This window comes from Balaenoptera acutorostrata, chromosome 9 (genome assembly GCF_949987535.1).
Source record: "Balaenoptera acutorostrata chromosome 9, mBalAcu1.1, whole genome shotgun sequence".
Classification (NCBI taxonomy): Eukaryota; Metazoa; Chordata; class Mammalia; order Artiodactyla; family Balaenopteridae; genus Balaenoptera; species Balaenoptera acutorostrata.
This window is the reverse complement of record NC_080072.1, coordinates 67,698,329-67,722,277: the sequence shown is the minus strand read 5'-3', so window position 1 is coordinate 67,722,277 and position 23,949 is coordinate 67,698,329. Positions and strand designations below refer to the sequence as shown.

General features: G+C 37.2%; 1 protein-coding gene across 3 annotated transcripts in view; it reads left to right on the top strand.

The window, feature by feature from the left end:
• GRM5 (glutamate metabotropic receptor 5) overlaps positions 1-23,949 on the top strand; it is a 539,179-nt gene that overhangs the window by 203,822 nt on the left and 311,408 nt on the right. For all 3 annotated transcript variants that reach the window (XM_057552875.1, XM_057552874.1, XM_007168476.2), the window contains exon 3: positions 822-1,071. In XM_057552875.1, coding sequence (XP_057408858.1) covers positions 822-1,071 — 250 coding nt within the window. The remainder of the gene's footprint in view (positions 1-821; positions 1,072-23,949) is intronic.

Genomic DNA, 23,949 nt, shown 5'->3' with positions numbered 1-23,949 from the left:
ATAATATATTTCTCAATATATTATTCTGAGAGTTAAATGAGGTCACATATATAATAATCTTGATACACTTCCTGGCCTATAAGTGATTGTCAATATTGATCCCCATGTTCCGTAATTTTAAAAGACCACCATCAGTCCTTAACCCCAAAATGTTGCAAAATACTTTGGAATTTTTCCCCCATATATCGGTAACTTTTCAATGGTTATATATAATAAAACTTTAAATGTTTTACATGAGCTAATATATTTATCTGTGACAAGACTAAAATCTCAATCAAGGATCTGGAATTTTCACTTGGGATAAAACCACAAACTCTCATGATTATTTATAAAATATATGGATAATATTCTATAAAATAAAATACTCTAAGATATTTGTATGTCTGTACTATATAAAGTATATGTATTGCATCTGTGTGTAATGTCTTTAAACACAAAAATTTGAATCGGTGGGGTAAGAAGATCATATAATGAGAAACAAAAGGAAGTGAGACAGAATGAAAAGATAGCAGATAAATATTTTCCATCATCTCACATTAGAATATGAGCTTTTTTGAGTCAAAGGGGGAGCCGAATTGCTTGTATTTTTGTAATGTTCTGTCTTAGTGAAAAAGTTTTAAAAGATCAATGCATATATGTATCCTGTAGTTTCATTGTAAATTACCCAGATAAGCAAGTCAGTGAAAAAGCAAAACCTCACTCAGGTCATCAGGTTCCAAATCCAACACTACCAGGTGACCTTCACGCTCCCAGCACTTCTGCATTCCAACTCTACCCAATGAATCCAACATTCTCCCCTCTGCTTATGTGTTTCCACACAGGCAACTATGGAGAAAGTGGGATGGAAGCGTTCAAAGATATGTCAGCCAAGGAAGGGATTTGCATCGCTCACTCTTACAAAATCTATAGCAACGCGGGGGAGCAGAGCTTCGATAAACTGCTGAAGAAGCTCAGGGGTCACCTGCCCAAGGCCCGGGTGGTGGCCTGCTTCTGCGAGGGCATGACAGTGAGAGGTCTGCTGATGGCCATGAGGCGCCTGGGGCTGGCAGGAGAATTTCTGCTTCTGGGCAGGTAAGTGACAAGGAGAAAATTCACATGGAAGTCAAGTCAGGAATTTGGGAAAATCAAAGGGTGTCTTTTGGTGCCTAAAGACAGATGCTTTGGAAGCTTAATCTGTGTAGTGGAAGCAGAGCTTAAAAATCATAAAACATCAGAGCCTGAAAATAATCATGGAAAATAAGTAGATACGCCATGTGCTGATTACTGATAATAACAAGAATCAACATATGAAAATGATGAGTCCTTCAGTCCTCAAAAACTAATTGTAAGGAAATGAGAAGGATTTTTAAATTCTTGCATAATCCCCTTGGAGGTAAACACATTTCAAACTTGATGCTGTTGCTTCTGAAATTGATTCTGAGAATGGCTATGCAAGCTTGTTTTATAAGATAGAATCTTAGAATTTGGGGCTGGAACGTGAGGAATTGCTTCTAGAACTAATTGTAAAAGCGTTCGTAATTTGGCTCATTATTTTATATTGCAAAAGTGTTATCACATTGCCTGGTCACTCACATTGTTACCAGACCAGTTTCTAAAAGATTAACTTCTGCAGGGACTGACTTTTATTATCTGGATAATGCACTTGATTGGCACAGCTCAGCTCATTTCCCTCCTGATCCTGTTGAATCAGTGTATTAGTTGGGGTTCTACAAAGAAATAGAAACAATAATGTATGTCTATGGAGAGAGATACCCAGGAGAGTCAGTGTTACAGCTCTGGTCTGAAAGCTGGCAGGCTTGAGACCCAAGAAAAGCCAATGTTCCAGTTCAAGTCTGAAGGCCAGAAAAGACTAATATCCCAACACAAGCAAGTCATGAAGGAGTTCCCTCTTACTCAGCCTTTTTCAGGTCTTCAATTGATTGGATGAGACCCACCCAATTTAGGAAGAATAAACGTCATTACTCAGTCTACCCATACTAATGTTAATCTCATCCAGACACACCCTCGTAGACAGAATAATGTTTGGCTAAATGTTTTGGCACCCTGTGGCCCAATCAAGATGTCACATAAAATTAACCATCACGGTCCAAGTCAACACCATAGTTTTAACAGGTGAATGCAGTTCACCATTTCATACCTTTAAAAAGTTATCATGTTATCACATATCTTTTCTCAATAGGTAGCCAACTTAAAGAACAGAGAAAACCTTCAGAACCATTGCATCTTTCTCAGTATTACTGTCCAAAATAAAAAGCCAACTCACTTGTTATTAACTTTTGCTGGCTCATTATAGAAAACATGCTTCCTTTATTTTCGAAAATGTGTAACTGACCTTCTGTGATCAGACTTCGCTCCTACTCGGCTACATTTTATGACAGCCAGTTTATGTACCTAATTCTTTTCTGTCTGAGCTGATGGCAATAGATTGATGGGACTGTTTTATATGAGGCCAACCATCCTTCATAAAAATGATATTGAGATTCCTTTCTCATCGATGCCATACATTTTGTCTAAAATCACCCCTAGTTGGCAAGAGTGATGCATCAGTTCATTTCATGTAATCCAAGAACACTCTCACTGCCAATATTCTGAAAGTCCAAAGTGCAGTGTTACCAGTGGGATAAAAAGAACAAGAAAGAAAGACGCTGGCTTTAAACAGTCCTGTTTTTCCTTGGGGGGGGGATGGGGGATAAGGGATTCTGTAGCTCCTATCTGCTGCTTTGCCAACATTAATAAAACAAATCAGCAGCACTTGTTTTTCAGCCATATGTTTTGTCACAAACAAATGTTTTTTGATCACATGTACCCAAGAAAAATAGATTGGTATTTACTGTATTTGCCATTTTCCATCTACATTTTTTGCCAGCAGTATCACAAGGCCAAAATTCAATATTTTGTATATTTAATATTTTATTCTGTATATGCTGTTTATAAGAAGTTCTTTTCAAATCATTTCATCCATGAAATAATAGATTTATAACCTTTAATTATATTTCCTAATTCTCTCATTTATTGGCCAATAATAATTCAACATTTGCTTGAGCACCAGTTCATCTTTGAGCAATGTTGTTAGAAAACTCCTCCTTTCTCTGAATTTTAAAAATGTCTCTCTGTAGTTTCCACATCTTGGATCATATTATTTTCTTTGCAGGTGACATGTGATACTCTTTACAATATTTGGAAACAACATTATGGTCCTTAGTCCCCTTCATCTTCTCATGAAATTCCCACTTCTTCCATTCCTACTTCTTCATAGTGAAAAGGCACTGTGGGTATTAATAAAACCATTTATCAGGACCATTTATAGGATCATTTATCAACTGCTGTGTGCCAATTACTGCACTAACCACTTTACATGCATTGTTTCATTTAATTATTCATTTGACAAATATAGAGTGGCTAGTTTCTGTTAAGATGCTTGGAATTCATCAGTGAACAAAATAGACAGTAATCACTACCCTTATGGACCTTACAAATGATAAGTTAGATAGAAGGAAATAAGTGCTGTGAAAAAAATCTGAGAACAACTTGCATGATGAGTACTATTATCATCTCCATATTATAGACAAGGACTCTTAAGACTCAATAAATGCTGAGAAATAATAATATGATATATAGACGTATGCCATGAAGGCAAAATTTAAAATGTCTATGTAAGTCTAGAGACAGAGCAGTTAGCACTATGTTCTGCTGCTTCTTAGTAAGTTTAAAATATTCCTGTTAGTAAAAGTGGAGGTCTAGGACACTGAGCAGAAAAGCAGAACTTAATAGTTGTAAGAGAATTTAGAACATCTATTCACTCTCGTTTTACAAGTGAGGAAACTGATACCACAAACATTTGAATGACATGGTCAAGGTCACACAAAAGCCCAATTACCATGACTCAAAATCTTGTGCTTTTCTCTACTGACCTGTCTCCTATAGAATAGAAACAGGGGAGAAGTTATAATCTGACAGCAAATCCCTGGTTCTTCATAGATCCTCGGTGGAGAAAAAAAAAAAAACTATCCTAGATAATTCCAATTGAAGTTAACATTTTTATATTAATGTTCCCTCCTAAAAACTCTTATTCAACTCACCCTATACTCCTCCTAGAACTTTAAGAAAATTTTGTTTGCATATACTCCCCCAATCTCTCTTTATGTTCCTTCCTTCCCCTACCCCCAACACAAACTTGGGTGGGTAGTTCCTATAAACTGGAAGTCAAAGCTAAGAGAAAGACTCTATATTCAGAACTTCCTAGAGGTTTCCACATTTAACAGCTATAGTTACTTAAAAATCTATCCAGCTGCCTTGGGACAGGCATGTTTAATAGGTCATTCAACTAAAATGTTAGGCAGGTCTAAGAACTCTGCTGCCAAGGCAACCTCATCTATCAACATATCTCACCATCTGTGTTGCACATCTGTAGAATGTTAGAGTGACATAGACCTGGCCACTGGGTCTTCTTATTTGAGCTCTGGTTAATCTGTTGTCTTACTGCCAATAAAAATGTCCTCTCCAGATCCCGGAAATAGTCTTGCTAAACACTTTAGCCCTGGCAGCAGGATGAGATCAATAATCTGAATGGTAATGACATTTCTAAAGGGGCTTATTTTTCTAGAATGGATAGTGTTTTAGATCTTGACTTGGGAAATATTATTTGAGATGTATTATTTACAAGTTGTAAGCCTAAATATTAATGTGGAAACAAGGACCAATTTTTAGCAAATTAACAATGTAAAGATTGTTTTATCTAATCTATGATTAACTAAAACTATTTAGCTATTTGAATTAAGATTCTGTCCTTCAATGTTATGTAGGTTACCAGGACGCAAGAAAAAAATGTACTTAAATTTCAAAACTAATTTGGAATTATTACCAGTGTTTCTTTTCTTTATCCAGAGGTTACTTATTTCAAGCTACTTTTTTTTTTAGCTTTTAAAATGTTTTCTTAAATTGAACTATAGTTGATTTAAAATGTTGTATTAATTTCTGCTGTAGAGCAAAGTTATTCAGTTATACACACACACACATATATATATACTTTTTTCATATTCTTTTCCTTTATGGTTTAATCTCAGGATATAGAATATAGTTCCCTGTGCTACAAAGTAAGACCTTGTTGTTTATCCATTCTACATATACTAGTTTGCATCTGCTAACCCCAAACTCCCATTCCATCCCTCTCCCACCCCCGCTTACCCTTGACAACCATGAATCTGTTCTCTGTGTCTGCGAGTCTGTTTCTGTTTCGTAGATAAGTTGATTTGTGTCATATTTTAGATTCCACATGTAAGTGATATCGTATGGTTTTCGTCTTTCTTTTTCTGACTTACTTTGCTTAGTATGATAATCTCTAGGTCCATCCATGTTGCTGCAAATGGCATTATTTCATTCTTTTTTATGGCTGAGTAATATTCCATTGTATTGATATATATGTACCACATCTTCTTGAACCATTCATCTGTTGATAGACATTTAGGTTGTTTCCATGTCTTGGCTATTGTGAATAGTACTGCTGTGAACATAGGGATGCATGTATCTTTTTGAATTATAGTTCTGTCTGGATATATGCCCAGGAGTGTGATTGCTGGATCATGTGGCAACTCTATTTTTAATTTTCTGAGGAACCTCCCTACAGTTTGCCACAATTGCTGTACTATTTCACCTCTCTAGTTGGTCACAAAGCACCAAGCGGATCTCCCTGTGCTATGCAGCTGCTTCCCATTAGCTATCTGTTTTACATTTAGTAGTGTATATATGTCAATGCTACTCTCTCACTTCGTCCCAGCTTACCCTTACCCCTCCCTGTGTCCTAAAGTCTGTTCTCTATGTCTGCGTCTTTATTCCTGTCCTGTCCCTAGGTTCATTAGAACCATTTTTTTTTTAGATTCCATATATATGTGTTAGCATACGGTATTTGTTTTTCTCTTTCTGACTTACTTCACTCTGTATGACAGACTCTAGGTCCATCCATCTCACTACAAATAACTCAATTTCGTTTCTTTTTATGGCTGAGTAATATACCATTGTATATATGTGCCACATCTTCTTTATCCATACATCTGTCAATGGACATTTAGGTTGCTTCCATGTCCTGGCTATTGTAAATAGTGCTGCAGTGAACATTGTAGTACATGTCTCTTTTTGAATTATGGTTTTCTCAGGGTATATGCCCAGTAGTGGGATTGCTGGGTCATATGGTAGTTCTATTTTTAGTTTTTTAGAGAACCTCTATACTGTTCTCCGTAGTGGCTATATCAATTTACATTCCCACCAACAGTGCAAGAGGGTTCCCTTTTCTCCACACCCTCTCCAGCATTTACTGTTTGTAGATTTTTTGATGATGGCCATACTGACCGGTGTGAGGTGATACCTCACTGTGGTTTTGATTTGCATTTCTCTAATGATTAGTGATGTTGAGCATCCTTTCATGTGTTTTTTGGCAATCTGTATGTCTTCTTTGGAGAAATGTCTATTTAGGTCTTCTGCCCATTTTTGGATTGGGTTGTTTGTTTTTTTTGATATTGAGCTGCATGAGCTGCTTTTATATTTTAGAGATTAATCTTTTGTCATTTGCTCCATTTGCAAATATTTTCTCCCATTCTGAGGGTTGTCTTTTTGTCTTGTTTATGGTTTACTTGGCTGTGGAAAAGCTTTTAAGTTTCATTAGGTCCCATTTGTGAATTTTTGTTTTTTTTTCCATTTCTCTGGAGGCGGGTCAAAAGGATCTTGCTGTGATTTATGTCATGGAGTGTTCTGCCTATGTTTTCCTCTAAGAGTTTTATAGTGTCTGGCCTTACATTCAGGTCTTTAATCCATTTTGAGTTTATTTTTGTGTATGGTGTTAGGAAGTGTTCTAATTTCATTTTTTTTTACATGTAGCTGTCCAGTTTTCCCAGCACCACTTATTGAAGAGGCTGTCTTTTCCCATTGTATATTCTTGCCTGTTTTGTCAATGATAACGTGACCATATGTGCATGGATTTATCTGTGGGCTTTTGATCCTGTTCCATTGATCTATATTTCTGTTTCTGTGCCAGTACCATACTGTCTTCATTCCTGTAGCTTTGTAGTATAGTCTGAAATCAGGGACTTGATTCTTCCAGCTCCGTTTTATTTTCACAAGATTGCTTTGGCTATTCGGGGTCTTTTGTGTTTCCATACAAATTGTAAAATTTTTTGTCCTAATTCTGTGAAAAATGCCATTGGTAGTTTTATAGGGATTGCCCTGAATCTGTGGATTGCTTCGGGTAGCATAGTCATTTTCACAATGTTGATTCTTCCAATCCAAGAACATGGTATATCTCTCCATCTGTTTGTATCATCTTTAATTTCTTTCATCAGTGTCTTATAATTTTCTGCATACAGGTATTTTGTCTCCCTAGGTAGGTTTATTCCTAGGTATTTTATTCTTTTTGCTGCAGTGGTAAATGGGAGTGTTTCCTTAATTTCTCTTTCAGATTTTTCGTCATTAGTGTATAGGAATGCAAGAGATTTCTGTGCATTAATTTTGTATCCTGCTACTTTACCAAATTCATTGATTAACTCTAGGAGTTTTCTGGTAGCATCTTTAGGATTCCCTATGTATAGTATCCTGTCAATTGCAAACAGTGGCAGTTTTACTGCTTCTTTTCCGATTTGGATTTCTTTTATTTCTCTTTCTTCTCTGATGGCCATGGCTAAAAGTTCCAAAACTATGTTGAATAATAGTGGTGAGAGTGGGCAACCTTGTCTTGTTCCTGATCTTAGTGGAAATGGTTTCAGTTTTTCACCATTGAGAACGATGTTGGCTATGGGTTTGTCATATATGGCCTTTATTATGTTGAGGTAGGTTCCCTCTCTGCCTACTTTTTGGAGAGTTTTTATCATAAATGGGTGTTGAATTTTCTCAAAAGCTTTTTCTGCATCTATTGAGATGATCATATGGTTTTTATCCTTCAATTTGTTAATAAGGTGTATCACATTGATTGATTTGCATATATTGAAGAATCCTTGCAATCCTTGCATTGATTGATTTGCATATATTGAAGAATCCTTGCATAAAACCCACTTGATCATGGTGTATGATCCTTTTAGTATGCTCTTGGATTCTGTTTGCTAGTATTTTGTTGAGGAGTTTTGCATCTATGTTCATCAGTGATATTGGCCCATAGTTTTCTATTTTTGTAACATCTTTGTCTGGTTTCGGTATCAGGGTGATGGTGGCTTTGTAGAATGAGCTTGGGAGTGTATCTCTGTCTGCTATATTTGGAAGACTTTGAGAAGGATAGGTATTAGTCTTCTCTAAATGTTTGATAGAATTTGCCTGTGAAGTCATCTGGCCCTGGGCTTTCGTTTGTTGCAAGATTTTTAATCACAGTTTCAATTTCAGTGCTTGGTTGGTCTGCTCATATTTTCTGTTTCTCCTGGTTCAGTCTTGGCAGGTTGTACTTTTCTAAGAATTTGTCCATTTCTTCCAGGTTGTCCATTTTATTGGCATATAGTTGCTTGTAGTAGTCTCTCATGATCCTTTATATTTCTGTGGTGTCAGTTGTTACTTCTACTTTTTCATTTGTAATTCTGTTGATTTGAGTATGGCTAATGGTTTATCAATTTTGTTTATCTTCTCAAAGAACCAGCTTATAGTTTTATTGATCTTTGCTATCGTTTTCTTCATTTCTTTTTTATTTATTTCTGTTCCGATCTTTATGATTTCTTTCCTTCTGCTAACTTTGGGATTTTTTGTTCTTCTTTCTCTAATTGCTTTAGGTGTAAGGTTAGGTTGTTTATTTGAGATGTTTCTTAAGGTAGGATTTTATTGCTATAAACTTCCCTCTTAGAACTGCTTTTGCTGCATCCCATAGGTTTTGGGTCGTCGTGTTTTCATTGTCATTTGTTTCTAGGTAAGTTTTGATTTCCTCTTTGATTTCTTCAGTGATCTCTTGGTTACTCAGTAGTGTATTGTTTAGTGTCCACATGTTTGTATATTTTACAGTTTATTTCCTGTAATTAATATGTAGTTTCATAGTGTTGTGGTCGGAAAAGATACTTGATAGGATTTCAATTTTGTTAAATTTACCAAGGCTTGTTTTGTGATGCAAGATATGATCTATCCTGGAGAATGTTCTGTGAACACTTGAGAAGAAGGTGTATTCTGTTGTTTTTGGATAGAATGTCCTATAAATATCAATTAAGTGCATCTGGTCTAATGTGTCATTTAAAGCTTGTGTTTCCTTATTTATTTTCATTTTGGATGACCTGTCCATTGCTGAAAGGGGGGTGTTAAAGTCCCCTACTGTGATTGTGTTACTGTTGATTTCCCCTTTTTTGGCTGTTAGCATTTGCCTTATGTATTGAGGTGCTCCTATGTTGGGTGCATAGATATTTACAACTGTTATATCTTCTTGTTGGATTGATCCCTTGATCATTACATAGTGTCCTTCTTTGTCTCATAATAGTCTTTATTTTAAAGTCTGTTTTGTCTGATATGAGTATTGCTACTCCAGCTTTCTTTTGATTTCCATTTACATGGAATATCTTTTTCCATCCCCTCACTTTCAGTCTGTATGTGTCCCTAGGTCTGAAGTGAGTCTCTTGTAGACAGCATATATAGGGGTCTTGTTTTGTATGCATTCAGCCAGTCTGTGTCTTTTGGTTGGGGCATTAATCCATTTACATTTAAGGTAGTTATTGATATGTATGTTCCTATTACCATTTTCTTAATTGTTTTGGGTTTGTTATTGTAGGTCTTTTTCTTCTCTTGTGTTTCCTGCCTAGAGAAGTTCCTTTAGCATTTGTTGTAAAGCTGGTTTGGTGGTGCTGAATTCTCTTAACTTTTTCTGGTCTATAAAGGTTTTAATTTCTCCATCAAATCTGAATGAGATCCGTGCTGTGTAGAGTAATCGTGGTTGTGGGCTTTTCCCTTTCATCACTTTAAATATGTCCTGCCACTCCGTTCTGGCTTGTAGAGTTTCTGCTGAAAGATCAGCTGTTAACCTTATGGGCAATCCCTTGTATGTTATTTGTTGTTTTTCCCTTGCTGCTTTTAATATTTTTTCTTTGTATTTAATTTTTGCTAGTTTGAGTAATATTGTCTTGGATTTATCCTGTATAGGACTCTCTGCGCTTCCTGGATATGATTGACTATTGCCTTTCCCATATTAGGGAAGTTTTCAACTATAATCTCTTCAAATATTTTCTACGACCCTTTCTTTTTCTCTTCCTCTTCTGGGACCCCTATAATTCAAATGTTGGTGCATTTAATGTTGTACCAGAGGTCTCTGAGACTGTCCTCAATTCTTTTCATTCTTTTTTCTTTATTCTGCTCTGCAGCAGTTATTTCCACTATTTTATCTTCCAGGTCACTTACCTGTTCTTCTGTCTCAGTTATTCTGCTATTGATCCCTTCTAGAGTATTTTTAATTTCAGTTTTTGTGTTGTTCATCACTGTTTGTTTGCTCTTTAGTTCTTCTAGGTCCTTTTTAAACATTTCTTGTATTTTCTCTATTCTATTTCCAAGATTTTGGATCATCTTTATTATCGTTACTCTTAATTCTTTTTCAGGTAGACTGCCTATTTCCTCTTCATTAGTTTGGTTTGGTGGGCTTTTACCTTGCTCCTTCATCTGCTGCGTATTTCTCTGTCTTCTCATTTTGTTTAACTTACTGTGTTTGGGGTCTCCTTTTCGCAGGTTGCAGGTTCGTAGTTTCCTTTGTTTTTAGTCTGGTCCCAGTGGGTGAAGTTGATTCAGTGGCTTGTGTAGGCTTCCTGGTGGAGGTGACTGGTGCCTGTGTTCTAGTTGGTGAGGCTGGATCTTGTCCTTCTGATGGGCAGGGCCGTGTCCAGTGGTGTGTTTTGGGGTGTCTGTGAACTTAGTATGACTTTAGGCAGCCTCTTTGCTAATGGATATGGTTGTGTTCCTGTCTTGCTAGTTGTTTGGCATGGGGCATCCAGTACTGGAATTTCTGGCCATTGGGTGGAGCTGGGTCTTAGTGTGGAAGCGGAGATCTCTGGGAGAGCTCTTGCTGATTGATATTACGTGGGGCTGAGAGGTCTCTGCTGGTGGTCCAAAGTCCTGGACTTGGCTCTCCCACCTCGGAGGCTCAAGCCTGACACCTGGCTGGAGCACCAAGAGCCTGCCAGCCAGCCAGCTCAGAAGCAAAGAAAGAAAAAAAGGGAAAAAAACCAAAAACAAAAACAGATAGAACCCCAAACCAAATGGTAAAAGCAAATATAAACAGACAAAAGCACACAAAGAAACACACACACACTCATAAAAAGTAAAGAAACAAACAACCAACAACAACAAGAAAACGAACAGTGAGAACCCTAGGACAAATGGTAAAAGCAAACCTAAACAGATAAAATCACACAAAGAAACATACACATACACACTCACAAAAAGAGAAAAAAGAAAAATATATATATAAATAAAAATTTTTTAAATAAAATTTTAAAAAAAGGGACCAACCAAACCAATAAACAAATCCACCAATGATAACAAACACTAAAAACTAAACTAAGATAAAGAGAAAAACCAGAAACAAATAGATGCAGAAGGCAAATTGCAAGTCTACAGTTTCTCCCAAAGTCCACTGCCTCAATTTTGGGAATATTCGTTGTCTATTCAGGTATTCCATAGATGCAGGGTTCGTCAAGTTGATTGTAGGGATTTAATCTACTGCTTCTGAGGCTGCATGGAGAAATTTCCCTTTCTCTTCTTTTCTCGCACAGTTCCTGGGGTTCAGCTTTGGTTTTGGCCCCGCCTCTGCATGTAGGCCGCCCTCAGGTGTCTGTTCCCTGCCCAGACAGGAGGGGGTTAAAGCAGCGGCTGATTAGGTCTCTCTTGCTCACTCAGGCTGGGGAGAGGGAGGGGTACGGTAGTTATAATTGGCATGTAGGCCGAGCCTGTGGTGGCAGAGGCCGGCATGATGTTGCAGCAGCCTGAGGCCACTGTGTGTTCTCCCGGGGAAGTTGTCCCTGGATCTCAGGACCCTGGCAATGGCAGGGTGCACAGGCTCTGGGGGGTGTGTGGGTAGTGACCTGCGCTTGCACACAGGATTCTTGGTGGCAGCGGTGGCAGCGTTAGCGTTACATGCCCATCTCTGGGGTCCGAGCTGATAGCTGAGGCTCACACCCATGTCTGGAGCTCATTTAGGGGGTGCTCTGCCTTCTGTGGGTACACGGAGCAGGAATCCCCTCTCCTCGTGCATCCAGAAACAATGGTCTCTTGCCTCTTAGGCAGGTCCAGATTTTTTCCTGAACTCCCTCCTGGCTAGCTGTGGCGCACTAGCTCCCTTAAGGCTGTGTTCACCCTGCCAACCCCAGTCCTCTCCCTGGAGTCTGACCTCCAAAGCCCGAGCCTCAGCTCCCAGCCCCCACCTGCCCTGGCGGGTGAGCAGACAAGTGTCTCAGGTTGGTGAGTGCTGGTCAGCACTGATCCTCTGTGTGGGAATCTCTCTGCTTTGCCCTCTGCACCCCTGTTGCTGTGCTCTCCTCCATGGCTCTGAAGCTTCCCCTCTGCCCACCCCCTGTCCCTGCCAGCGAAGGGGCTTCCTAGTGTGTGGAAACTTCTCCTCCTTCACAACTCCCTCCCAGAGGTGCAGGTCCCGTCCCTATTCTTGTTTTGTTTGTTTGTTTTGGGGTTTTTTAAAAATTATTTATTTATTTTTGGTTGTGTTGGGTCTTCATTGCTGCGCTCGGGCTTTCTCTAGTTGCGGCGAGCGGGGGCTACTCTTCGTTGCAGTGTGTGTGGGCTTCTCATTGCAGCGGCTTTTCTTGCTGTGGAGCACGGGCTCTAGGCGTGCAGGCTTCAGTAGTTGTGGCACACGGGCTCAGTAGTTGTGGCTCACAGGCTCTAGAGTGCAGGCTCAGTAGTTGTGGCGCATGGGCTTAGTTGCTCCATGGCATGTGGGATCTTCCCGGACCAGGGCTCAAACCTGTGTCCTCTGGTTTGGCAGGCGGATTCTTAATCACTGCGCCACCAGGGAAGCCCCCGTCCCTATTCTTTTGTCTCTGTTTTTTCTTTTGCCCTACCCAGGTACGTGGGGATTTTCTTGCCTTTTGGGAAGTCTGAGGTCTTCTGCCAGCGTTCAGTAGATGCTCTGTAGGAGTTGTTCCACATGTAGGTGTATTTTTGATGTATTTGTGGGGAGGAAGGTGATCTCCACATCTTACTCCTCCGCCATCTTGAAGGTCTCCCATTCAATTTAATTTAATTGTAATGTGAAAAAAAAGTTGTTTTTTGTAAGATATTTATAATTTATTTACAATTCCCCCCAGTCCAGATTCAGTGTACCAGTCAGGGGTCATTTTTATCAAAGGCAGTAATGCTGGGAAACAGTTGACATTCTACTTTTACCAAGTTGCCAGGAGTACAGTGCTGAACAGTTAGGCAGAAGTTAAATACTCATGCAGAAGGGTTAAAGGCATTGGCTAACACTTTACCACAAATGTATCACAGTTTATTCAGCCAGCCGCCATCTCTATGGACCTTTTGGTTGTTTCCAGTCTTTTATTCCTATAAATTATGTTGTAATATATAACCACAGGCATGTGCTTTTTCATATTTATAGAGATGAATCATCATGGTAGATTCTTGGAAGTGGGATTGGCTAGATCAAAAGAGAAATGCAGATGTACTTTTGTTAGATAGTGTCAAATTCCCCACCATAAGGGTTGAACAATTTTGTTTTCCCTTCAGTAATATATGGAAAGTAGCTCTTTCCCTTCAGCTATTCTGACAGGATATGTGTCAAGCTTTTCATTTATGAATCTGATATTTGAAAAATAGTATATCAAGGGAATACAATTTGTATTTTTTTTTATGCACAAGGTTATACCTTGTTTTCTGATGCTAAAGTACAATTATATACTTCTTTTTAATGAACCATCTATATACATCTTTTGTCCATCTTTTATTAGGTTAAAAAAAAAAGTAATTTTCATTGAGTTCCCATTATGTGTTAGAGGACAAGGAGAGTGGGAAGGAGAGGAGGGGAGCAGGAGAGGAAAGGGGGGGGGAACTTAATGTTTTAAGTAATATTGGATGTGTCAAGTTTTAGATGCCTTTAAGTTTGCTAATAATATCCCCATTTTATAGGGGAGAAAATTGAGACTCAAAGTGGTTAAATGACTGGAAAAGATCACACTAGTTTCTTATCCTAGTGGCCATTCTAAGTATCACAAAGAGAAGTCTTTTAGCAACATCAATGTTTGTACGTTTATGATAACGTCAATTTAATTTTGATTCAGTTTTGTTTTTGTTGTTTTAGGTTATATTTTGAAAATTAAATAAACCTAGTAAAATGCCTTAAAATTTGTTGGAAGTTTTGTGATACATTTGTAATGTAAATAAAGCCAGCCAAACTATGTCCCACTTTGCCTGGAGTTGTTTTACTCCTTATCTTCATTTGAGTTGGGAAGACCAACTAATTGTATAATGTTCAGTCTATAAACAGCCTGTTCGTTGTTTAGATGCATCTGCCTCAGACCGTATGCAAAACTCTCTAAACCATATGGGTTGAGCACAGAGAATAAGGAAAGCATGTGTGAAGAAATTTGGAGAGGAACCTAGGAGACAGTATTTTCAGCCTTGTAGTACTTTGATATTTATTTCATCATTGGAGAAAGCTTTTTTGTGGGTATGAGAATATAACAGGTGTGATTTTCCAAAAGATAATCCTGGGATATGGCTTATGGATTAGAAGAGGTGAGATGGATATAGGGGAACCAGTGTCCCTAACAAAAATTATACTGTGATAGACTAAGGCAGTGTGGATGATGAAATGGAGGGCAGACCATGATCTACTTACTAATTAAAATACGATTATTACCTTGTTTGTGATGATGGTATCGGGGTATATATGTATGTCCAAACTCATCAAAATATATTCACTAAATATGTGCAACTTTTTGTACATTATGTACAACTCAACAAAGTTGAAAAAAATCTGTAGGAGCTGCTGATGTGTTTATATTAAGGAGTGTAGGGAAGATATCAAGGGTGATTATCTAGATTCTTACATTGTATAACAAAATAGATGATGGTACCTTTATTGAGATGAAGACAATTGGACAAGAACTAGGTATGATGTAGAGAGCAGATCATGAGTTTGGTTTTAAGTAAGTTAACCTAAGGTGCATTTCGAACATAAAAATAGCCAAGAAAGCAGGAAAAGATGTAAGTCTGGAGCTCAAAAGAGATAAATATGCTGTAAATAAAAATGAGCAAATCATCTGAATAATTTAGCTTTATTAATGGAAGACATGGCTGTGTAGAATTAAAAGAGGAAGTCTAAGAACTTAGCTTTGAGGGACCTCAACATTGAATGATTGGAAAAAAAGATGAACTTGGCAAAGGAGGTAGAGAAAAAGCAAATTCAGATATCGGGGAGGAAAACCCAGAGAGTGCTGTGACCAATGGAAGAGCATGTATAAAGAAGAGACCACCACCCAGTGGTTAGGACTCAGCGCTTTCACTGCTGTGGCCCCAGGTTCAGTCCCTGGTCTGGGAACTAAGATTCCACAAGCCATGCAGTGAAAGGAAGGAAGGGAGGGAGGGAGGGAGGAAGGAGGAGAGGAAGAAAGGAAGGAATAAGAGACTACCGTGTCAAATGATTCTAGGAAATCAAGTGCAAATAATTTTGAGAGGGCCTTTTGGATTTATTGCAGTGGAAGTAATTGATGATTTAGCAAGAGTTGGCTGAATGGAGAAATAAAAACAGAGTCAGAATGAAGTGGCTAAGGAGTAGGAAGTAAGAAAATGAACCCAGGGCATATAATCCCTTTGGGGATTATATTATCACTGCTTTGGGAAGTGAAACTAATAAGGAAAGAAGAATGATAAAACTCTATATTGAGAGAAAATGAGGTACAGAGAGGTTTTTAACATAATATTTTAATCATTTTCCAAAAATGTAATTTATGATCATGAAAAATAATTTAAACCGTGAACAAAGCTATACAGTAAAAAGCACTTATTTCCACATCTATATCAACACAGGGTACTATTCAATTTTTTGGTGTTTGCTAATGTTATAGGTGAAAATTGGCATCGTAATGTTTAATTTGTAGTTCTTTAATTATGAGTGAGATTGTACATCTTTCATATTTCAATCAATAAGTGATATATATTTATATTTTCTGCAAGCTATCTAATCATGCACTTAGTCGATTTGTTTCTGTATATTTTTCCCTACTGATCTATACAGAAGTGCTTTTATAAATTAAGGAAAGTAGATAATTGACATTTGTAGCAAATATTTTATCTCTTGTCATTTAATTTTACTTTATTTATTGCATTTTGGACAACGCCAAACTTAATTTTTTAGCTATTTTCTTCACATTTTTCTCTTATGATTCTTGGGGTTTGTATATTGCATACAGAGGCCAGTCACAGAGGTTTTTGTTTAATTGGTTGTTTAATTTTAGGATCCAGGTAGAATAGGAGGATTTAATAAATGAAGGGGGGAAACAATTTATAGTATAAGTCCCTAAAAATGTGAAAATGAGTGACATTTAAAGCATAGGTAGAAGGAGCAAGTTGAGAAGGTCAAACTCCAGAATTGGAACAGAAATAAAAAATTGTGTCGGGGCAAAGGTAGGGTTTAAAATTTTGAAAATAGGAAATACATTTAGTAACTCCCCTTTCTTTGTAAATTTGGAGGCAAGAAGGGAGTGTGTGTGTATATGTGGGTGTTGCTGAGGGCGGTACCAGTGGTCTTAAAAGTTATCAGAGATTAGAGAACCAGGAAAACTATACTGTTAATAAGTGGTTTTATATATCATCTTTATTTTATATTACTCCATCTGTTATAAACAATGGGGAGAGGAAGAAGATTTGGCTATACTGTAATAAAGAAATGTTCTTGAAATAACAGCAAATTTAACATTTGTACGCGTACTGTCGCATCAAGTATTGTAATGAATTCTGTCTGTTAGGGTTTTAAAGTTTGATTAAAACAACAGCCTTGATTCCAAATTAAAAACCAACAGGAATGAGTCACGGAGATTAGTGTATCTTAGCTACTTAGAGACCAAGTCTTAGGTCTGTGACCAAATGGACCTCCTAACGCTGCCCTGAAACCTCAGAGTCACAGGCAGGGCTGGACAGTGCAGAACTTTCCTGCTTTAGAAGATGGCCTTAAGAATGACAACAGGAAAACTCTTAGGTTCAGAGCGACAGACGGCTTCGAAAAAGAAGAGGCTGAGTCCCACATGCTCAACTCTTTCTCCAGTCTCCCCAGACAGATGTCAGTCATTCCCCTGAGCCGAAGAGAGGGCGATGGAGGAGAAAAGCTGTGTGTTTTCCTTCCATGCTTTTTTTTCTCCTGGAGAGTGGGAAAGCCCTCTGAAGTCCTCCTTTCTGAAATGTGAAGAGTGAGATATATTCTTCTGAAGCAAATAGATAACATTAACTTCACTTTTAGATGAAGACTCTGACTCTCAGAGACATCACTTGTCTCATCAATGTCATCATCTGAAGTTTAAATGAAACCAGTTGCTTTGTAAGGTGCCATGGATCTGACAATGGGAAATGCCCAGAAGGAGAACAGAAGGTCTTGAATATTATTGGACAGAGAAGGATTCCTGTGTGAGAGATGAAACTAACTGATGTCTTCAAAGGCTCTTCCAGTACTTGGGCTTGTGCTTTAGAGGCATCTGCAGCTCAAAGGGGTCTGGTAGATTTAAGGCCGATTGCACTTCTAAAATTTTGTTTAGATGAATTTTTTAAATTATTGGATGGTAATAATAGCTCTTTATGGAGTGCTCTTTGTGTCGCAAGCACTGTTCTAAGTGGTTGGGTTTCATGTATTTATTTATTGACTTTTCGTAACAATCCAATTTGAAAGCTATTGTTATTAACATCATTTTATTGCTGAAGTAACTGAGGCACAGGGAGACAATGAATTTTCTCAAGATCACACAGGCAGGATGTGGCAGAGAGGGCATTGGACGATAGTCTGTATCCTTAATCACTGTGGTAAACTATCTGGATCTTTTATAATCTTCAATCTCAGTATAAATTTGATCTGTATGGTATAAAATATTTTATTTTTCTCCATCTTTATTAAAGAAATAATAGTAATTAAAGGTGATTCTGAAAGAAAGATTTCTTTTTTTAAGTAAGATAAATAAAGCCTGGAGCAATCTAACCTTCTGTAAACTGGAAAACTTCAGTGATTAGATGGACTGTTCAATCTGCATTACTATTTTTCCATGCACAACTTATTAGGAAAACACTCTGGTAAAATTTAGCTTTCAGGAAAGAGAAAAGTTTAAAGTTGTCTGTAAGAATGATCAAACATCTATGAAGAAACAAAGGCAAACATAAAATGTTATTCTGTGGTGAAACCAGGTGAAATTCATTTGTTCTTCCACTGTTTTCCAGAAGACTAATCTGCTTTGGTAGAGTGTCTTGTGTACATGTTTCTTTTAGTTGGAGGACACTGATATACCATTCTAAAGCAGTGGCTGGCAAACTTAGCCCATGGGTCAAATCATATTTTTGTAAATAAAGTTTTATTGCAAAACTGCCACACTCATTTACACAATGTCTATGGCTGTTTTGGGGCTACAATAGTACAGTTGAGTAATTGTAACAGAGACTGTATGTGTCATAAAGCTTAAAATATTTACTGTCTGGCCCTTCGCAAAAAACGTCTATTGACCCTTGATCTAGAGGTTTTTTTTTTTCATCTGTGAATCTGGCTCTCCTTACTTACACAACTCATCAGGACTTAGGCTTTGAATATTTATTCAGCAGTACTCATGGTGTGCACATAATTTCCACTTTCTTTTCAATTCTTCTTGAGGTTTAAAGGTGCCTACTGGGACTTCCCTGGCGGTCCAGTGGTTAAGACTCTGCGCTTCCACTGCAGGGGTCAGGGGTTCGATCCCTGGTTGGGGAACGAAGATCCCGCAGGCGGCGCGGCCATAAATAAATAAATAAAATTTAAAAATAAAAAAAAAATAAAGGCACCTGCTGGGTCATGGGATCAGATAATTCTAGGAGTATTGGTCGAGTCGGGTACAGGTCTGAGTGCTGTGTTTAACAGTGGAGAGGAGACCTTGAACAAAGGAGCTTTTTTTGATTCAACATCCTGAAACATAATGTCCAAAGCAACTGGAACATACAGTGCATTGGAAATACCTCCTTTGAATACCTATTCAATCCTGAGTGATTTAATTTTATCTAAAATAAAAGAATGTGCTAAATTTAATAAGGAATGTACTGTTTAGGTATAAATGTTAGTCTTTGTAATAAAGTTATTTTTAGTCCTCTCATTTGCTGACATGGAGTGATTGATGACATGGATTAAAAATTCATCCTTCTACCTCTATCCGTCTTCCCCATTTTCCCAAGAGTTATTTTTCTCAAAAACAAATTTAATTCTGTAATCCTCCTATATAATCATTTTAGTTGACTCCCCTTTTCTTTCATATTCAAATCCCTAATCTGGCATCCATGGCCCTTTAAAATATGGCCCAATCTGCCAATTATTACCCATTGTACTCAGAGATGATATTAAAATATTTAACAGTTAGTAAGACATGGGTCCAATTAGAACAGGTGAAAATCATGAGCAGTGGGTAAATCCATGCCGATGCATGTCACCTAGGTATCAAAACTGATACAGATCTATATATCCTTCCCACCACTACCAAATCTTCACCTCCCCTACATCAAAAGTCTTATAATTCCCCAAACATACCAGGCTGACAGTATCACCTACACTGTCTTCTCCCTGGAATGACCCCCTTGTCTTTTACCAGTGAAACTCAAGTTTATCATGTAAGACATTCTCCAGCAGTTTTGAAGACTTCCTGAACTCTACTGGGACTTCCACTGACCCCTGAAAATCCCTGTGACTTTTCATTTCTAGTTTTCTGTTTTCCTCCTCCTCTTCTCCACTGGCATGTGAGATCCTTGAAGTGTGAGCAAAGGTTTATTGATCTTTGTTCTTCTAGTACCTAATATATTATATATATTTGAGGATGGCTGGGGCTGCAAAGGACAACCATGTGTAGCAGTTATGTAGAGGTAGGAAAAGGTTCTCTCCAACTCCAGTCAGCCTAAGTAAAAGGCAGGTTTCTTGGGCTCTAACAGAGTAGGAAGGCAGAATGAACGCATGCCACTCTGCAAGGAAGCCAACTGAAAGTGCATAGTAGAGGGCAGAGGTAAATCCCTGGACGCACTTCCTATGATTTTATGAAAGAGTTCCGTTTCAGAGGTTTTAGTACTAGAGTGGTGAGCTTCTGGCCTTCACAAAACACATCAGCGAAAAATGAGGGACTTTCCAAGAGTCTAAAACACCAATAACCAATCAATCACTTGCAGTGGGAAAAGTCAAATTACTAGTAAAATGGTGAGACAAGGAATACCATGAACATGTTTGAACACATGTCTGTGCTGTTTCAAAGGAAGGCTTCCAAGGTTTGAGTTCCATTCAAAGGGAAACAAAGTTTTAGTTCCTTTAGTACTGTGAACTTGGTTTAGTCTTGCCAACTAAGCAGGTGAATGTTGATTAGAAATGGTTCAATTCTGTGTTCAGAACATTTTAAAACTTTATTGTCTTCTACTGTCTTTCAAGACATAAATGCAAATCTTTATTTTTCAAGATGATTTATAGAGATTCTCTCAGTTTAACATTCTTAGGCCGCTAAATCTGTTTTCTTATCTGTTTTTTTTTTAATTTATTTTAACAGACAGTTTTTAAAGCAGTTTTAGGTTCATAGCAAAATTGAGAGGAAGAGATTTTCCATATTCTCTCTGCCCACATACATTGGTGGGGGGCATCATTATCAACATCCCCACCCAAGTGGTACATTTGCTACAGTTGATGAACCTACATTGATACATCATTATCATCCAGAGTCCATAGTTTACAATAGGGCTCACTGTTTGTGTTGTACATGCTATGGGTGTGGACAAATGTACAGTAACATGTATCAACCATTACAGTGTCATACAGAGTATTTTCATTGCCCTGAAAATCCCATGTGCTCCACCTATTCATCCCCATCTCCCCACTAACCCCTAGCAACCAATGATATTTTTACTGTCTCCATAGTTTTACCTTTTCCAGAATGTCATATGGTTGGAATCATACAGTAGGCAGCCTTTTCAGATTGTCTTCTGTCACTTAGTACTATGCATTTGTTTCCTCATGTCTTTTTGCAGCTTGATATGTCATTTCTTTTTAGTGCTGAATAATACTCCATTGTCTGGATGTACTACCATTTATTTATCCATTCACCTACTAAAGGACATCTTGCTTGCCTCCAAGTTTCAACAATTATGAATAAAGCTGCTATAAACATCCATGTGCATAAGTTTTCAGTTCATTTGAGTAAATACCAGGGAACATGATTGCTGGATTGTATGGTAAGAGTATGTTTAGTTTTGTAAGAAACTACCAGACTGTCTTCCAAAGTGGCTGTACGTTTTGTATTCCTATCAGGAAAAAGTGAGAGTTTCTGTTGCTCCACAGTCTTGCATTGGGTCTTGTCAGTTTCTGGATTTTGTATTTGTTTATTTTAATATGTTTTTACAGATACTGTATAGATGTAACAGAAAGTCAAGAAGACTATTTCCAAAATCCAATCTCAAAATCAAATACTTGTTTTCATTTCATTTGCCTTTTCAAATTTAAGGCTTTGAAATATGCCCATTCATCGTTCTAATGTGTAGTAGTAATATAAGTAGACATTAGGCTAATGCATATTTCCCCATTTTTCCAGTATTTCTTTTTTTTTTTTTTCCTTACATCTTCCTTCTCACTCTCTCTCTCTCCCTTCCTTTCCTTCTCCCCAAGTAACCAATATGAATAACTTGGCTCTTTTCTTCTCACATTTCTTCTTGGTCTTATAATCATTGACATACATATTTTCTTCCAATTTTGAAGGGTTTTGACTATGATTATGTTAAATTTTGTCATCTTTTTGTGTATGTAATCAAATATTGTTCTTTTATAGCTTCTGGATTTCCTTCTTTGATGAAAAAGATTTCTCTGAAACCAGGAGAGTATTGTTTGTTCTTTTACCTTCATTCATTTAATCCAACCAGCAGTTTTTAAATTAAATCTATAGAGTGAGAAAGCCAACATTATTTTCTTTAAGATAGATGTGCCTGCATGATTTATTAAATAAATAGTCCTTTCACACTGAAATAACAATATTTCATATATTAAATTTTACATCTTAAAAAGTATATATTTTCTGTATACTAGTATATAATTTTAGATTCTCTCTTTGGTACCATTGTTTTATTTGTCTTTTCTAATGCTGGCAGCATAGTGTTTTTTTACACTGTCTTTCTAGTATACTTGAATAACTAGTAAGGTATACCACCCTAATTATTCTTATTTCCATAATTTTATTATTTTTATTAAATACTTTTTGTCTATAAACACTTTAAGATTACTTTTCTAATTATAAGAATAGGTTTCTAAATATTAATTTTGGAGAATTGAAATTTTAATGATATAAAATGTTCTAATCCAAAAATAGGGAATGAGTTTTATTCAGATTTTTGCATCTTTCCATAAAGATAGATTGCTTTATAAAGATTTTGTATTTTTTGATTTATTACTGTGCTTTATACCTTTTCTTAGCATGTTTTTTTTATTTCAAGCTAGTTATTGCTAGTATAGAGAAAAGCAACTTGATGTTTATATAATTCAAGTTCCTTTTTTATTATTTGTAGGTTTTTCCAGAAGTTTTGGATTTTCTAGATATGCAATAATTTTATCAAGGCAAACTAACTGAGTCACTTCTTCTTCATTACTTATACTAATTATGCCATTTCCTGAACTTACTGCATTCACTAAAATCTCTAAAATGTTGGTGTATAATTATAGTGATAACAAGTATCCTTTTCTGTACTTGATTTTAATGGGATTAGTTTATTATTTTACTATTTAGAATGAAATATTATATTTTTGTCCTTAGCATATTTACTTATTTTTTTCTTCTTACATTGTTGTTTTAGTCATCCTGGATGCTCACATCTTCAGATCTGAATACACAAGTTAAAGAAAACACACACACACACACAAACTCAACAAGCTAAACACGCAAGTTTAGACTCCCAAATATATATCTTCCCCCTCCCCACCCATGTCCTATTGCCCTTCTCCTCTTTCACTCCAGTCTAACCACAATGGTCTTCTTGCTGTTCCTCAAAAAATCCTAGTCCCATTTCCACCTCAGGGCCTGTGCATTTACTATTCCCTTTGCCTGAAACAATCTTCCTCCAGATACCTCATCACTGGATTCTTTATCTGAAGTCTTCACTCACATGTGACCTTCTCAGTGAAACTTCCCTGAAAACTGTATTTAAACTTGAATCATACACTCCTACCCACACTTCCCACTGTCTACCCACTTTATATTTGTCAGTGGCTCTTACTACCTTCTAATATGCTATGTAATTTTCTTATTCACTCAGTTTACTGTCACTGTAGTCTGTGCTAAGAAGATAAGCTCCAGGAGGGCAGAGATTTTCATCTGTTTTATTCGTTGCTCTATCCTCTGTCCCTGGAAAAATACCTGGTACATAATAAGCACCTACTAAAATCATCTTAAACAAGCTGGAGAACCCTTAACCCATATTTTGGCAGGTAGAATTTTTAACAGAATTTCCTGGTTAAAACCCTGAATGAGCTGAGATCAGAGATAGTGGAGTTGGGAGAAGAAGCAAGTTTCACATCACCAGACAAGTGTGTAGTTTTATGATCTCAGAACAGTTGAGCTAGTTCTCTTTTTCTCACCAGCCTCAAGTCACCTGAACTCTCTTTGACCAGCTGACTCTTTCTTTGTCCCCAGACAAGCTTTGGATAGGAGGAGAGGGCTGATATGTTAGGAGAAAATTAAAAGCTAAGAGTTCTAGAGATCTCCATGAAATATGAAGATGTGTGTGGGGATGAGTCATGTGAGTCCTATAAAGATGAGATGTCCTTGAAGATTAGGGTATGAAAATGCA